At 38.9% G+C, this 17,252-nt stretch overlaps 1 protein-coding gene across 1 annotated transcript; it reads left to right on the top strand.

The window, feature by feature from the left end:
- The first annotated feature begins 3,371 nt into the window (after positions 1 to 3,371).
- LOC141639640 (uncharacterized) lies at positions 3,372 to 5,109 on the top strand. Its single transcript, XM_074448721.1, has 3 exons — positions 3,372 to 3,379; positions 4,317 to 4,736; positions 4,818 to 5,109. The coding sequence occupies exons 1-3, from the start codon at positions 3,372 to 3,374 to the stop codon at positions 5,107 to 5,109; spliced, it is 720 nt and encodes a 239-aa protein (XP_074304822.1).
- The last annotated feature ends 12,143 nt before the right edge of the window (positions 5,110 to 17,252 follow it).

Here is a 17,252-nt window from a genome sequence, read left to right as displayed (position 1 = left end):
TATTATTAATACTAGAACAATATTAATTTAACTAAAAATTGACCCAAAACTATTGTTGGTACTCTTGTTAATTCGGTCAAGAGTAGGGAGGATTTTTGGAGTTTTTGTCTCTCTAATTTTTAATAAGATGAGTAGAGAGTTTTTATTTTTCACACTAGAAATTACAAGAATGTGAATGAATAATGAAAAGAACTCATTGATGCTCTTTAGAGGGTAAAACCGGTGGGTGGGGAGGGTGCCCTATGCATGGGCTTGATTCTCTAATCAAGAATATAGGCATGCAAGGCTAGGTGTAGGTAGTGTAATCATGTTGTTTCCACTCAATTAATTAAACATAATTTAAACACCATACTCCCTCCATATTTTGGTCCATATTAGATAAAATGGATTCCATTTTATCTTTGTCAATTTATCAATTTGTCACATGTCACAAGACATGTAAAATTGTCATGTATTTTTTAACGTATTAAAAATCAACGTATTAATAAAATACGTCATGTACAAAATCGACTTAGTAATTCACAATTACTTGTACAAAAAAAACGCTTTACCAATTATAATTTACAACATCTTGTATTTATAATAAATCATTCATTTAGTTTCAATTGTTTCCGTAAACAATAATTTCATCTAAGCAATAAAACAATTCGATTACTTAGACCGTGTCTAATTTAATCAAATTACAACGAGAGACGTAAATATTACTTCCAAAATTGTCCGTCAATTTTAAGCAATTTAATTGACTCGTATCGTCATACGACTAATTAAATATTCAATTAAGAGTGTTACCCTTTAGGTATGACCTAAGGGGATCAACTGATCACCACCGTCGCACGACAGTAATGTCAAACTCTAGTCAGCCAATCATTACCGATATGTGTGGACCAGTTGACAGTAAAATATTATATCCCACATGTATTCTTAAAATGAGACTTAAACATGTGATCATCATGATCGACAGTTGTGATCGCATTATTGTCGGAGGACACACATTCCAACAATCTCCCACTTGTCCTCGACAAGTGTGCATCACCAATTTTCTTGTCCTATTACTATCTCCCACTCAATGCAAGGTATCTTTCAGGTCGTACTTGCAAGTGATCATATCGAGAGTGGTTTCCTCGATCTGGAGAATAACTGATTGACCGGAATTTATCCACCATGGATACCTTCCAAGCGTGGCCACGCATTTCCAATTCATTACTCCTCGAGTGGCCCTGAGATATTGTTATAACCCTGACAAGGGGTGGACAATTCCTATCGCACTTATTCCCTTCGACTAGCCACAACCATCATAACCCAAAATATGCCCATTTGACCCCATTTACGAAGGTCATAGTAACACAAATCAAAGTTAATTTGAAACTGTGCCATCTTAGGCGAACAGTCTTTAGTCAAAAGAATCGACTCATTAGAATACTATAGTAGCTCTCTTCACGACCAAGCTATATAAATTTGCCAGAACTCTATAAGAGGTCATAAGGCCCGACAAAGTGTTCCTAACAGTCTGCCTATGTGATCGACTAGTCATTCTCATATGACTCCATGGCACTTGAACTTGCCATCAATCGCATCACACTCTAGTCACTTCGAGACGTCACCTCATACAAGTGACTATGGGCGAATACTATGTTAATCCGTGTTCACTTTAACGGGGTTCAATTTGTCACTACAACCCGTTTGGATGTAACAATGTATAAAGAAAAGATAAAAGACAAATGTGATTATGAACATGAACAAAAACAACACTTTTATTTCATTTCAAAATCTAACATAAACTTGGTATACGTTTAAGTCCCATGGACGCAACATGTCCATCATGCTTAGCCTGCGATAAAGGCTTGGTGAGCGGATCAGCAATGTTATCATCCGTCCCAACTTTACATATCACAATTTCCTTTCTTTCAATGAAATCTCTAATTACATGATATTTTCTAAGTACATGTCTAGATCTATTACTAGACTTTCATCTAAGCAATAAAACAATTCGATTACTTAGACCGTGTCTAATTTAATCAAATTACAACGAGACACGTAAATATTACTTCCAAAATCGTCCGTCAATTTTAAGCAATTTAATTGACTCATATCGTCATACGACAAATTAAATATTCAATTAAGAGTGTTACCCTTTAGGTGTGACCTAAGGGGATCAACTGATCACCACCGTCGCACGACAGTAATGTCAAACTCTAGTCAGCCAATCATTACCGATATGTGTGGACCAGTTGACAGTAAAATATTACATCCCACATGTATTCTTAAAATGAGACTTAAACATATGATCATCATGATCGACAGTTGTGATCGCATTATTGTCGGAGGACACACATTCCAACAATACAATAACTCGGGTAAAGTAATACAATAACTGTTATTAATAGACTAACACTGCAAACAAAAAATAACCACAAAATACAATAACTAAGTTCAAATAACACAATAACTCGTTCAAAGCAATAAAATAACTGCTATTAACAGATTAACATAATACAATAACTAGGGTAATTTAACACATATATATGCTTTGCTTGGACAATAAATGTTGAAGATTGTTTAATCCGTATAAAAATACACAATTGAAACAACACAAGTAGACAAAACACCTTATAAACAACTTAAAAATGCATAAAATCATGTAGGAAATAAACTATCAAACACAAAACCCTAGAAATTATGAAAAAATTGATGGAACAAGATATTTGATGATGATGACATAAACATAAGATAATAAACAACCGAAAACGAAAATTAGGTCATAAATCGAAAAAAAAATCGTTGTAGAGTAACATACCGCACCTTAATTGATGAGAAATTTGAGCGAGGATGATGAAAATTGAGGATGAATATTGAGTTTGTAACCTGTAACTTGAACGAATTTGATCTGATTTTGATATTCTGTACTGGTTCTTTTTTTTCTGTGGCTTTTTTGGGGGAAAAGGAGGAGAGAGAGTGATTTTTCTAATAATGAAGAAGATTGAGAGAAAAGTGACTATTTATATGTTGAGCAAGATTTAATCTCAACCCTCCATCTTAGATGAGATCAATGGTTCAGTTTTAGAGGGGTAACTCACCAAGAAAGACCCAACTCATATGATCCTATTTCTATATATATATATATATATATATATATATATATATATATATATATATATATATATATATATATATATATATATATATATATATATATATAAGGAAGATGAGTTTGTGATTTATGGGAGTGAAGATGAATAGTATATTGAGGATATTATGTTACCGGTGAAAGGAGAAACTAAAATGTTAAATAAGAACACTTCTTGGAAAAATGTTGGCCCGACCGTTGGATGGAGAACAGCAGTGAAGCAATAATGGTGGAAGTATCTAGAAAAATGGCAATGTTATTGGGAAGTGGCGATGGAAATAATATAATGACTATTTTGCCCTTATATTTTCTATTGAGTAACTAAACCAATGAGATTATGGACAGTTTTTCCAGTTAATGAGAATGCTCCAATTTGAAAATTCTGGATCCTTATGCTGCCACATCTAGCATGACCTAACAAGGTCATAACCTCCTTCATGACCGTGCGTGTGCATGGTCTAATAAGCACCTTACTTGCTAACAAAGCGAGTCTCGACATTTACATTAGACTACTCTAATCTTTTATTAAGACCTTGCTCGGCCTTACTCGATCAAAGCCTTTATATATATATATATATATATATATATATATATATATATATTCTATTATACTCCTTCCAAGGCTCTCATTTGTTCTTTATTTCTTTTTCCGTTAGTCACCTTTTGTTCCTTTTTTTTTATAACTTTGTGTGGTCCAAAATCAATTGTATGCAGGGTTATGTGTTTTGTGTGGTCAAAATTAAAATCATAATTTTTATGCCCAAAAGAAAGGGGAATAAATGAGAGACATGGAGGAAATGAATTTGGATTTCAGAAAACACATAACCGCACATGAAATTGAATTTGGACCACACAAAACACATAACATCATATGCAAAAAAAAAAGAGGGCAGGAAGGTCGACTAACCCCAATAATAAACCCGGTTTATAAACATCGTCGACATTTTAGTAAATATCATCGACGTTTTCATTCCAAAAGACGATAATGCCCTTTGCACATTTACACTCATTTATCTCTCTAGACACTTTTCTCTCAAATTCTACTAAAAACAATCTACATTTCGATCCCACATCTGCATTAAACCAATTAAAAAATGTTAGAAATTAACGCACATCGACTAGAAAACTTACATAATTTTAAAAAGTCGGCAAATAAACGTATTAAACACGTTTTTTTAAAAAAATGAACTAGCTCATGGACTAAATGTTGTGATTCAACAATCGACCATGGTTTGGTTCAAGCTGACTCTGTTTGGGTCCATTGGAATACTGTCTACAACCTGCGTGCTGAGACCATCTGGACTGCTGATCATAAGTCTCACCACTCTGAGAGTTGGAGAGCTATATTAAAAGTTAGAGACATTTTGGTGCAGCTTGCAGGAGGTACTACTGATGCTCAAGCTTTGATTACCAGTTGTGTAGTTGGTGGATGTTTTCAGGTGAATAAAATGTATGACATCCTAAGGCCTAAGTATGCTAAGGTCAGATGGGATAAGATTTTGTGGGATTCTACTGTTTTTCCTAAGCATGGATTCATTAGTTCTCTTGCTGCTCAGGCTAAGCTCCCTACTGTTGACTGTCTTGCTCGCAGAGGGCTTCCCCTGGTGAACTGGTGCATTCTATGTAAGCACGCTTAGGAATCGCATCATCATTTATTTTTCCAATGCGATTTTTCTGCTGGCCTCTGGTACAGTATTCTACATTGGTTAAATATCAGAGGAAGGACTGTCAACTTCTGGACAGAATTGGAATGGTGCCGTAGTAGGAAAACTCGGAAACATTGGAACATGAGCCTAATCAGATGCTGCTTAGCTGCTACTGTATACATGATCTGGCAAGAACGGAACATGAGGATATTCAGGGATCATATTACTGATGGTGGTATTATCTTGCGACAACTTAAATACGTTATAAGTGCGAAAATTTTCTTTAAATATGAGAAATATAGTGATGAGATAGTGGATGTCTTAAGTTATTCCTCTTAGTGGATTCTCATTTTGTAAGATCATATTCCATCTTTACCCCGAGTGGATGAATAAAGATGGACGTGCCTTTCTTGCAAAAAAAAAAAAAAAAAAAGAACAATCAACCATGGACCAAACGTGAAAACCCAACGTTGGCCATGGTCCAAATGTGGGAATCCAACGTTTGGCCATGGCCCAAACGTGGGAATCCAACTTTTGGCCATGGTGAAGGTTTTTTTTTTCACCATGGCCTAACTTTGGATTCCCACGTTTGGACCATGGCCAACGTTGGTTTCCCACGTTTGGACCATGACAAACGTTGGTTTTCAACGTTTGGTCCATGGTTGAACGTTGGATCTCAACGTTTGGTCCATGGTTCAACCTTGGGGGCATAAATCTCAGATTTACGCAGAAAAATCGCAATGTTTGCTATTACTAAGTCAATAAGTGACGTAAATCAATTACCGAATAGATTTAACGGTGCGCAAAAAAAAAAATTAACCAAATAATGAAGGGATTAAGTTGTAAAGTACCGGTGATTTGGGATCCGTCATGTTAATTAATCTTGTTAATTGTTATTATTGGTTTTTTTTTTTAATTTAGTTGATTTTTAGTAGAATTTGAGCGAAAATTTTTTAGAGAGAGAAAGTGGTGTGTGAGTGTAAGGGTAGTTATCGTCTTTTTTTTTGAAAAACGTTGTCGATAATTACTAAAACGTTGTCGATGAAAATCAGCCCTCATAATAAAACAGGGAAGAAACAAGTTAATTGGAGAGAATATAATATTACTAAAGAAACCATTGCCTTAAGCCCTTCATTGAAGCGCTCTAAGACCATCCCTAAGCAAGGGCTGTCTTAATTAGACAACCACCCATTTTTACTCATTAATCTAACCAAATTTATGTTGACCCATTTCACCCTCCTATGTAGAATGTTACGACCTAGGTTATCAGCCAATCATTTTTCCACTTTCCAACATACTCAATCATTTTTTTATTTGTTTTTAATGTTGTAACGAATTAGAACATGACACATATGAAGTCATCCATTAGGTCAATTTGTTCCACCTTGAGTCACCAATTGACTCTTTATTCTGAAAGGTCATCCTAATTATTTATCAAGGTCATCTTAATTATATTGTTAATAAATAACTAGTTTAGATCCCGCGCAATGCATGCGCGGTATATACACGGTAGTTATTCTTAGTGTGTTTTAGTTATAGGTAAATCAACACGTTATTAATTTTCATATTTCAAGCCAAAGTATTTTGATTGGAGGAAAAAAAAAGTAAATGTGTGTTTTAATGATTTTTTTTAAACTCAAACTATCTATGTCAATTTATAAATTTTCTCAAAAAAAAAAAAAAATCATCATATAAGCTAATAGTTTATTCTTAATGTGTTTTAGTTATAGGAGCTTATAGTTTTATTTTCTACATGTAATTATGTGCCCAATCATTAGTAATAACTTCAAATGAAAAATTCAGCGATACTTTAATTTATGGGTTAATATCAAATTTATTTTATTTCAATCAATAGTTATATTTTAGAGTTTAGTAACAAAATTATACTTTGTTGAAAAGACAATATGATAAAAAGATAACGATTTAATGGAAGAGAATCAATCTTATTTGTTTCCTTAATTAAGGAAGTGCTTTTGGAGGTAAAACATTTCATAATATTTATTCTTTTAGTATAAGGGGGATGAGATAATTTAATTATAGCAATGATTGTCTTATGAGCTTGCAGATTTGGCCTTGCATCCTATACTTATTTTTCACGTTATATTTTTTGAGCTTGCAGATTTGACCCATAGTGTGTTTAGTAGAAATTTTAAAATTAAATGAAAGATTTATTGTTTTGTATTTATGCTCAAAAATATAATATTAAATTTATTTCAATTAGCTTGGAGAAAAAAGAAGAAGAAAGCTGATATTTCGAAGTGGAGATAAAATTAAAACAATGACCTTAAACTTTTGTGTACACCATTGAATTTTTTGAAATTAAGAAGTGAGATCTGTTTTTACTTTAATTAACTTTCTACTTTGTTATTATGTGAAGTGTCAATTATTGTCCACAAAAGTTTTTATTTGGAGTTTGGATATATAAGAAAAATTAAATTTAAATAATCACATTTTTTCAAGTTAAGAACCTAAATATTCAACTCTCCAATAAAGGACCTAAAATCCCAAATTTGTCAACTTTTTCGTTAAATGTCATTAACGAGACGATTTCTTATCTTATTTTATTGGAGTAGATGTGTTTATTTATTTTGATGCACAAAATGTCGGGTGTTTGTTATTGTTATTAACTATAAAAGGAAAAAGAAAAATCAAAATATAAACCCTGAACTCAAAGCTTTACTCTTTTTGAAGGCATGTGATGTAGGATGATTTGGTACATTGGGAGATGTCAATAAAATGAATAGAAGTGAGTGTCACTCCGTACTTGACATGGAAATGTCAATAAAATGGGTAAAGTAGGTATTGCACCACCCCTAGTTTCACCACTGACCACATGGTTTTGCTACATCGTCAACGGACCGGCCTATAACGAACCGGGTTGCGAAACGTCGTCGACGTTTTATAACAAATCGTCGACGGTTTTTTAAAAAAAGATGACCCTTACACTTATTATCTCTCTCTCTCTCTCTCACTCATTCACTCCTCCCTTTCACTCTTTCATTCTCACGACTCCACCACCCACCACACCACCACGACACGACCACATTCGCGTCTGCATCACCACCGCAACACCTCCACCACCACCGCAACACCTCCACCACCACCGCAGCAACACCACAGCCGACATAGCACCAACAAGAGCTCATTCTCCTTGTTTTTAATCAAGTAAGTCGTTTTTTTTTCAATTAGTTTAGTTTTAATTGTATAATTTGATTTTAATTAGGATAGTAATGTATGTTTGTCTTCATTTGAATTAATCATTGTTTCAATTTCGTTATTCTTCCTCATTCTTGTTATTTTCCCGTTTCAATCTCGCAAATAGGCTTAGTATTGTCGGATTTGTTGTTGTTGTTGGATTGTTATTGTTAATTTTGTTTGTTGTTGATGGATTTGTTGTTGTTTTGTTGTTTTCAATGGTTTTGTTGTTGTTGTTATCGATTGATTTGTTGTCGGGTTTGTTAAGGAATTGAAGCTGCGTGTTACAGGGGAGGGACGTTGAACTTCAACATCTATAATGGGTAGGGACGTTGAAGTTCAACGTCTGTAAAGGGCGTGGACGTTGAAGTTCAACGTCTGTAATGGGCAGGGACTTCGAACTTCAACGTCTGTATTCGGCTGGAACGTGGTGTGGACATGACCCACCTGCGTATGCCCAGCCGATCTGTGGACAATGGCAGCGGTCTTTTTTGAAAGCCACGCTCGGCGGCGTAAAAAAGCTTTCGACCGGATCGTTTTAGATCGGTCGGTTTCGTCTCGGTAAGGGTCTCGAAACGAGTAGAGATGTTCGGAGTCCCCACCAAGCATTTGTGGGATGCCTGGAACCCGTTCGAAATCCACTTTATACCTCGGTCAAATCGAAGCACAAAGCAGCGTTTGACATAGGTACTAAAGATAAGGAAATCGTCCCTCTTTAGCATCCTATCTCTAGAATGACTCTTGTACGCCCTGGATAAGGTCATCCACTATCCAAAGTTTCTGAGTAAGAGGTGAAGGTACAAATTGGGAAGCCCTTTAATCAGACACCCAATCCCGCCCGCGTTTAGTGGCCTCTAATGATCGATCTTGGTTGGTTGAATGAAAAAGTTGATAAAACGGTTTAAATGCATGAATGCGCATCCAATGATTTAAACCTAACATGTGAGAGCTTTCTAAGTCGGTTGATTTAATCCACTTATCAAGTATAAGATGTCGAGTTGGATTAATGATTGATTTGCATGCAAAACAGAAATTAAACATCCATTTACCGTATTAGGTTTAGGGTGCATAACATGATCCATTTGTCTTAGTATGGCATTTTGCAAATGTGGTTTGAATAATCGAATAGTCATCTGATCCGTCCTATATCCGGGTTAACTGGAGTCGGGATCGTCCTGGACTAATGCTGGAAGGGAACATGCCCTGTACCAGACGGCTATAAGAGGCGCGAGCCAGCCTGTAATACCCGCCCTTTTTAGAGACCCTTTGACCAGCGTTGACTGACCTTGGGAGCGGGAATAGTCTTAGAAGTGGGTGCCAAAACTATCTTGAGTTTCGTGTTAGAAGTGGTACTCGATAGAGTAGAGGCTACTCGATCGAGTAGCTAGGTTACTCGATCAAGTAGGGGGTCACTCGATCGAGTATGTTGGGTTCTCGATCGAGTATCGAGTTTTCAGTGAGGGTTTTTAATCGCGTTTTGTTAAATCCGCAAATCACTTTCGCCACTTTCCTCCTATCCTTCAGTCGCCTCTTTCCCTTCCCTTCACCATAAAACCTCCATGGAAGCCTTTTTGAAGATCCTTGTGCCTTAGGAGAGCGTCACGTGAGTCGGGTAGCGGTCTTTTGCCGGGTTTCTCCTTATAGGTATGTCATAATCATCATCCGTATCCTCGTCTTTGCAGTTAGGGTTTGCTTGGTAGTAATAGATGATCGTGTTGTGCTTATAGGCTTTGCTTGGTTGCTGGTTATAGCATGTGTTGGCATGGATTGGTTGCAGTTGCTTAAAGGTAGGTTCGCCTACTCAGTTTCTGTAGATGGTATAGTGTGTCGGATGTTGTGGTTGTTGTATTTTATCGCATTCGTAGTGTGATGGTTCTGATTGTGATTGTGATTGATTTGTCTCTGGTTCTCGAGATGCGTTCTCGGCTGAGTGGAGTCACTTGCGGGAGTGGCTTCACGCCCTAGTTTCGCCCTCCGTGGAACCTGCCACGGGAGGGGATGTGCACATTAATGGGACAGGGTTATCGCTCGGTATGATGAGCGGGGCTTAGGTGGGAACGGCTGCGGTCCCCCACTGGCAGGGCTGGTCCAGTGGACAGTCGGTGACAGAGATTGTTGGAGCGGGTGCGATTGTATGTGTGGCTGTTTGTGTTGAGTTGTTTTGATAATTGTTATTGATATTATTGTATCTTATCTCAGTACTGACCTTGTGTGGTTGTCTTGTTTGTTTATGTGTCTGCCGTGATCCCTTATGGTGAGCAGTCTGTCTTAGCAGGTGTTGATATGGTTGATAGCTGGAGTTCGGCCAGGGATGAGTCATCACGAGTTTTGATAGTTATAGCTGGTAGTCTTTGAGTTGTATCTTTATATCGTCAGTTGGTTTTAGATCACTTGTAAAGCAACGTAATAGTTCTTTTATCGACATTTGATTATTACTTCTTCGGGCAACCGAGATGGTAATGCCCTTATATGCTAAGGAAGGCCTAGTTAAGGCTCCTATGAATAGGGGGGTGTTACACAGCCGGCGGTTTAAGGGGCCTCCCTTTGGTTTTGAAAATGAGAAAGAAAAGGCCTGCTTGAGGCGCGCGTTAGCCAACGGTTGTATGCCGTGTTCTGACTGTTTAGAAAACGTGTTAAAAATGGGTTTTTTGAACCCGGTTTGATTTTGAAAGGGTCGTTTAGAACGCATTTGTTGATTTGAAGAACTAGACTCGAATAATCATCATTATTTGATAATATTCGGTGTCGGGTTCGATTTGACAAACTTGACATGAATAGTTTTGAAAATGATCATGGACTAATTGTTTTAAGTCCATTTTGAATGTAATTAGTCGATACTCATCATCGCGCCCGGGTTAAAATCCGGCATGGTATGTAGAACCAAGGATGATTTCGTGTTGGTGACTAATATATTTGTTTGAAAATGTAAAGAAATGAAATAAAAGGCTTTAAAATACCTTTTAAATGTCATTAACCAAATATTATCACCGAAACACGGATTTAACCGTCATGGTATGAAGAATCAAGGGTGAAAAATGTTTTATGGTTAAAACATGTGAAATGAAACAAAAGGGTTTCGAAAATACTTGAAATGGTAAAAACCGATTACAAATATGAAAAATGGATTGAGGGAAATGACGAGAACAAACACGGTTGATCTCTGGTCTGAGTACCCCATTTAGGCGCGAGCCATTTGGCGACCTAAGGGGCTTCTGCCTCAGACCAAAAATCAGTTTTGGCTCGTTTATTCCATGTTTTGGTTCATGTTATGCATGTTTTAGCATGTTAGAATAATGAAACAAATGAAAACATAATAAAAGAGGATTTTTACACCCTCATACTTACATGTTTGGTTATGGCGAGTGACCGACGTAAGTGTAACAACTTGTTTGATTGGGAAAAACTCGGTTTGAAACCGTTTTGGTAAGTAAAAAGAGCGTTTTAAAAGTTTAGTGATGGTGTAGTGGTCGAAGTGGTAGGTCAAGTGGTTTAATGCATGATGACAGTACCAAACAATGTGTAAGGCTCGTGTTTACGATCGGTAGGTCGTAAACACGCGTCGGATTGTGACTTTAGAAGTCAAGTCGAGAATTTTAAGGGAGAAAGAGGGGGCGGACACTCGAGTAACTCTAAAATGGGTGGCATTTGAGGGGTATTTATAGGAGAATGAGTGGTTGTGTGAGTTTTGAGCGACGTGGCCACCTGGGCTGCTCAAAGAGGCGCGAGCCACGTCGCGGGTCTTCGAGTTGTGTTGTCGCTTTCACAACAAACGCAATCATGATTTGTTCTATCCTAGGTTTTGAAGTCACATGTTTGGTACTTGACCAACATGAATCCGGGAAAACTTAGCATAGAAGGCTTTGAGAAATTTTGTTTTTGTGTTTGACTCGGTTTGACTCGTTGTTGGAGTCGGGATTTGAATTTTCGAGTCAGTTTTTGGTCCGGTGCCGGTTTTGACTCTAGTTAGTGTCATCGCGACCCCGTCGCCGTGCATTAAACACTCCAGGTATTTTTGAAATGTTTTGAAATGTTTTGTTTTCGAAATCGTTTTAAGTTTTCCGACGTAAAGTTGTACACAAACTGTCGATCAAACGCTGCGATCCCAAAACATGTTGTAGTCCGATAATCATCGGGTGTTTGTTGGAGTCTCAGCAGATACTGGGTATCTAAAGAGCCCCCACCTTGACTGAGGCTTGGACAGGGCGAAAGTCAAAGTAGAGTCCCCAGGTCGATCGAAGATTACAACCTGAAGACCCAAGCGACGTCGAGGCGGCTCGGAAGGGTTTGGGCCAAGGACCTGCCGTCGGGAAGGGCGACACCAAGGCGACTCGAGGGTACGAGTCAAAGGACCTGTCATCGGGAACATTTTAAAGTCTGTCGACTGTCCGTGCGTGTCGTTTAAAGTCCATTAGACTACGTGCAAAGGCTCGCCAGCCATAAGAATGAGTCATACCTGAGGCATCTTCGGATAGGTCCTTGCGTGGTTGCGGATAAATGCTCGCCAGCTGCGGTGCGTATGTTAAGAGGGCTTGCTAGCCGCGGGGCGTTGTAAGGCTCGCCAGCCGAGACAAGGAAATGTACCCGAGGCATCTTCGGGATGTGTCCTTGAAAGGTTGCGGACAAAGGCTCGCCAGCCCTGGTGCGTATGTGAGGAGGGCTCGCCAGCCGCGATGCGTTGTAAGGCTCGCCAGCCGAGACAAGGAAATGTACCCGAGGCATCTTCGGGATGTGTCCTTGAAAGGTTGCGGACAAAGGCTCGCCAGCCCTGGTGCGTATGTGAGGAAGGCTCGCCAGCCGCGATGCGTTGTAAGGCTCGCCAGCCGAGACAAGGAAATGTACCCGAGACATCTTCGGGATGTGTCCTTGAAAGGTTGCGGACAAAGGCTCGCCAGCCCTGGTGCGTATGTGAGGAGGGCTCGCCAGCCGTGATGCGTTGTAAGGCTCGCCGGAGACAAGACAAGAAATGTACCCGAGGCATCTTCGGGATGTGTCCTTGAAAGGTTGCGGACAAAGGCTCGCCAGCCCTGGTGCGTATGTGAGGAGGACTCGCCAGCCGCGATGCGTTGTAAGGCCCGCCAGCCGAGACAAAGAAATCTACCCGAGGCATCTTCGGGATGTGTCCTTGAAAGGTTGCGGACAAAGGCTCGCCAGCGCTGGTGCCTATGTAAGGAGGGCTCGCCAGCCGCGATGCGTTGTAAGGCTCGCCAGCCGAGACAAGGAAATGTACCCGAGGCATCTTCGGGATGTGTCCTTGAAAGGTTGCGGACAAATGCTCGCCAGCCCTGACACGGTCGGTTAATGGGCCATGGGAATAGCCGCGCCAAATGGGCTTGTTTTGAAAGTAGCGAACTCGTGATGCCGCTGGGGAAATAGTGAGTATGGATTTTCACTATTACTGTTTTGGAATGAGCGGGTTCCGCGAGGAAGCCCCCTGTTGGTATTTGAAAGAATAGTGAATTTTGAATTTTCACCATTCGTCGGCTTGAATTTGCAGTGGCGGTTTTGACCGCCGTTTGTTTTAATTTTGAAGGAAAATAGCAAATTTGAGTTTGCTATAGCGTTTGAAGTGACGGTTTACGTGCCGCCGTTGACATGTGATGGAAATAGTGAATTTGGAATCTTCACTATTGATTGAAGTGACGGTTTATGTGGCGCCGTTGACATTTGAAAGAAATAGTGAATTTGGAATCTTCACTATTGATTGAAGTGACGGTTTATGTGCCGCCGTTGACATTTGAAAGAAATAGTGAATTTGAAATCTTCATTATTGATTGAAGTGACGGTTTATGTGCCACCGTTGACATTTGAAAGAAATAGTGAATTTGGAATTTTCACTATTGATTGAAGTGACGGTTTATGTGCCGCCGTTGCTTGAAAAATAGCGGTTTTTGAATTTTCGCTGTTATTTTTGAAGTTGGAGGAAAATAGCGATTTGAATTTTTGCTATTATTTTTGAAGTTGGCGGTTTCGATCGCCGTTTTGCTTGAAGTTTTTGAAAATAGCGAATTTGAATTTTCACTATTTGGTTTTGTTTGTTTTCCGAGGAAATGACGACATTCAATATCGTCAACGAAAATTCGAATTTGTTGTGGGGAATTGGGCCAAAGCCCAATTTTTGCTGAAAAAGCAAAGGGGAGGCCTGGTTTAGGGGCGAGCCATCTGGCGATAGAAGCCGGCTTCCCTTTTTTCTGTTAAAAAGACGCGAGGTTGAGCTGCGGATGATTATTCATCTTCAACCTCAAAAATCTCGAAAAATCGCCATTGAAGGACCTTCTTGCGTGCTTTCACTTGTGCCAATGCCAACAAATGTCATCTCAAGGTATGTATTTCCTCTTGAATCCTTTTAAATTTGTTGATTGTTAGCTTGATTAAATTAGGGTGAAATTTTGCCCTAAAAATCGAATTGGGCGTTTTTGATTGAGCCAATTTCGAGTGAAATTGATGTTTGCATTAGGTTAGAAACCTGTTTAAAAGTATAGGGGTGCTTTTAGTTTGCATTTTGGTCCCCGTTCCCTATGCTCGAAAAACGTGAGTGAGGCGAGAAACCATCTCATTTCACAATGCCAAGTTTATTTTCTTGGGTAGTGGGTCCCACTAGGTTGCATTGTAGTTGAGAAAACCCATGTTTGCCATCTAAGGACCTTCGTTGGATGCTTGTGGGCAAAATTGGGTTTTTGCCTTTTGCGACGGTCTTACGTCTGACAAAATAAGCGCCTGTTTGGGCTTGAATTGAGTCAGTTTGCCTTGAATTGGACCTTATTGGTAATTTAGGTCGCCTTGAGGCGTGATAAAATAACGCCTGCCTTTTTGCGGTCGTTTTTGAATTTTGACCGGTTTGGGCTCAAATTGCCTTTTTGAGCCGTATAAAAATCCCCATTGTGTCGGGAATGTAAAATTCTCATTGTGTCGGGAATGTATTTCGGGTTGTTGGCGGACCTTGTATGGGTCTTGAAATGCCGTTTTTGTGGTTTTGACTCGTCTTTTGCTTGAAAAGAGGGGCGAGTCGTTTTTGTGTTTTTTTTTTGTGAATGGTTTGGGGCGGGATTGCCCCTTGTTTTTGTATTGCAGGTTGTGTTTTTTTTTTTTTTTTTGGATTTATCCATTTCATGCCGTCGTAATGCCGAAATTTCGGCTGACGTTTTTTTGTTTGTTTTTTTTTGATCGCAGGGTATCGTCTGGGACAGATGGGGTCCGTTGTTGAGTCTTTGGAGGAGGAAGTCGATCCTGGAGGGGATGTAGCTGTTGGAGCCGGTGTCCTCCAGTTAGTGCGGATAACGTTATTGCACGTACACTTGTACGGACAAGTGGGAGCTTGTTGGGGCTGGTGTCCTCTACAGTTAGTGCAATGACATATAAATCTCTAAAAGGATCAAAGGGTATACTTTTGTATTATTATCAGTTGGTCCACGTTTATCAATAACGGTTGGCTTGCTAGATAAGTTTGACGTTATTGTCATACAGATGGCGGTGATCAACTGGTCCCTAAAAGTCACACCTATAGGATACGTTTGAGAGATGTGACAGTATGAAAATACAGTCATGTTGATGCCTAATATGACTAAGCAGTTAGTCGGAGTTATTGACTAAGAATTAGTCAAACGCGATGTTGAGATAATTATTTAATACGGATTAAATAATAATGGCTAAAGTGAATTAAGCAGTTAATTCGTAAATTGAATATAAACGATTATATTTAATTAATGTATATCGAATTTAATTAATTATACAATATTGTCATTATCGGACAAGTATTAATATATCGACTACTTCATGTCACTAGTCGATGTTTTATTATCCGATCACGAGTGACGATTTATAATTAAAAACCCGTCATATACATTTTAGCATTTTGAGTCGGACCACGAGTTAAAATAAGGAGAAAGTGGAAAGCCCACTCCCTCCTTAATGAACCTCACGGCCGAACCAAAGAGGAACAAAAAGGTGAGCTTCTCTCCTTTTTGACCTAATTCATTCATTTGCACAAAAATTAGGTTTTTGGAGGCATTCTCTCTGAAACCTAGATCTCACATCGAAAACCTCACAAAAACTCTCTCAATATTGCAAGGCAATTAGAGAGTAATTTCTAGCACAAGGGGCATAGTCTCAGACGGTCTTGGGTGCAACGATTAGGAGGAAATCTATATTGATTTCTGTTCATTAGGCCGAATTGCACAAGGACTCGAGGTTGATTCTTGTTCTTTATCGTTTTTTCTCTTGTTTTTCGTTTATGACCTTTATTCACATGTTAAATTTGCGTTATAATCCTTAATTATAAGGGAATTTTACGGATATTTCCCTACAGTAGCGGCCGAGGGGGCTGCCGTATTCGAGGCGGTGGTGGAGGATGCTTCCGTAGAGGAGGATAGGCGGCTGATATGGCCGGTTTGTCCTTTTCGTTGTGGCTCATAGACAGGATGGCTGATGATTGGGGTTCAGTATCGGAATGGTGCATCGCATCACGGTTCTTGGCCTCTTCATCATCCGAAGTCTGCAAGACACTGTCTTCTTTTTTGTCATGGAGCAGGAACGAGGTGTTACCGTCATGGTAACCACCTCTGCTTCCGCTGTTGCTCCTCTGTTTCCCATGTTGCTCTCTTTATTTTCCGTTTGAGAGGATAGAGAGTGCTTAGTTCGGTAGGTGGCGGATAGCCCCCAGTTTGTTGTCTTAGGCCAGTGTCTGTATGATAGATGTTTGTTTTAGGCCAGTGTCTGTATGATAGACGTTTGTTTTAGGCCAGTGTATGTATGATAGACGTATGTTTTAGGCCAGTGTCTGTATGATAGACGTTTGTTTTAGGCCAGTGTCTGTATGATAGACGTTTGTATTTTGCGTAAGGCGGTTTGTATATATGTGTTTTTGGACTATAGTTTGTTTTGTGATTGTTGGCTTTTTTGTGTTGTGTTTTGGAGGAGCGCTGTCGGCTGTTGATTCTCCTTTTGCTTTGCACCAGTTCCTGCATCGTTAGCTATAGAAAACAGGCAATAGATAGCACATACGCAAAAACGTAAACACGTAAAAGCATTTGATTGAAACAAAAATTAACCAAGATGACTTGAAGTTAAAATTTGAAACTTTGAAATGACTTTTGAAAATTCCGTGACAAATCGTCACGTTCGGAATTCAAAGGAATTGCTGAAAATTTGAGCAATTAACTCGTGTCGTGAATTAAATTGCATCGAAATTTTGAAAATTGACTCGAAAAAAATATAAAACTCAAACCGTCAGGAAAGAATTTTAGAAAAGGATTTTTGCGAGTATATTTGATTTTTGAGGTCAAGACTCGAAT

Source organism: Silene latifolia, unplaced genomic scaffold (genome assembly GCF_048544455.1).
Source record: "Silene latifolia isolate original U9 population unplaced genomic scaffold, ASM4854445v1 scaffold_493, whole genome shotgun sequence".
Taxonomy (NCBI): domain Eukaryota; kingdom Viridiplantae; phylum Streptophyta; class Magnoliopsida; order Caryophyllales; family Caryophyllaceae; genus Silene; species Silene latifolia.
The sequence above is the reverse complement of the archived record's forward strand: the minus strand, read 5'-3'. Positions and strand labels throughout refer to the sequence as shown.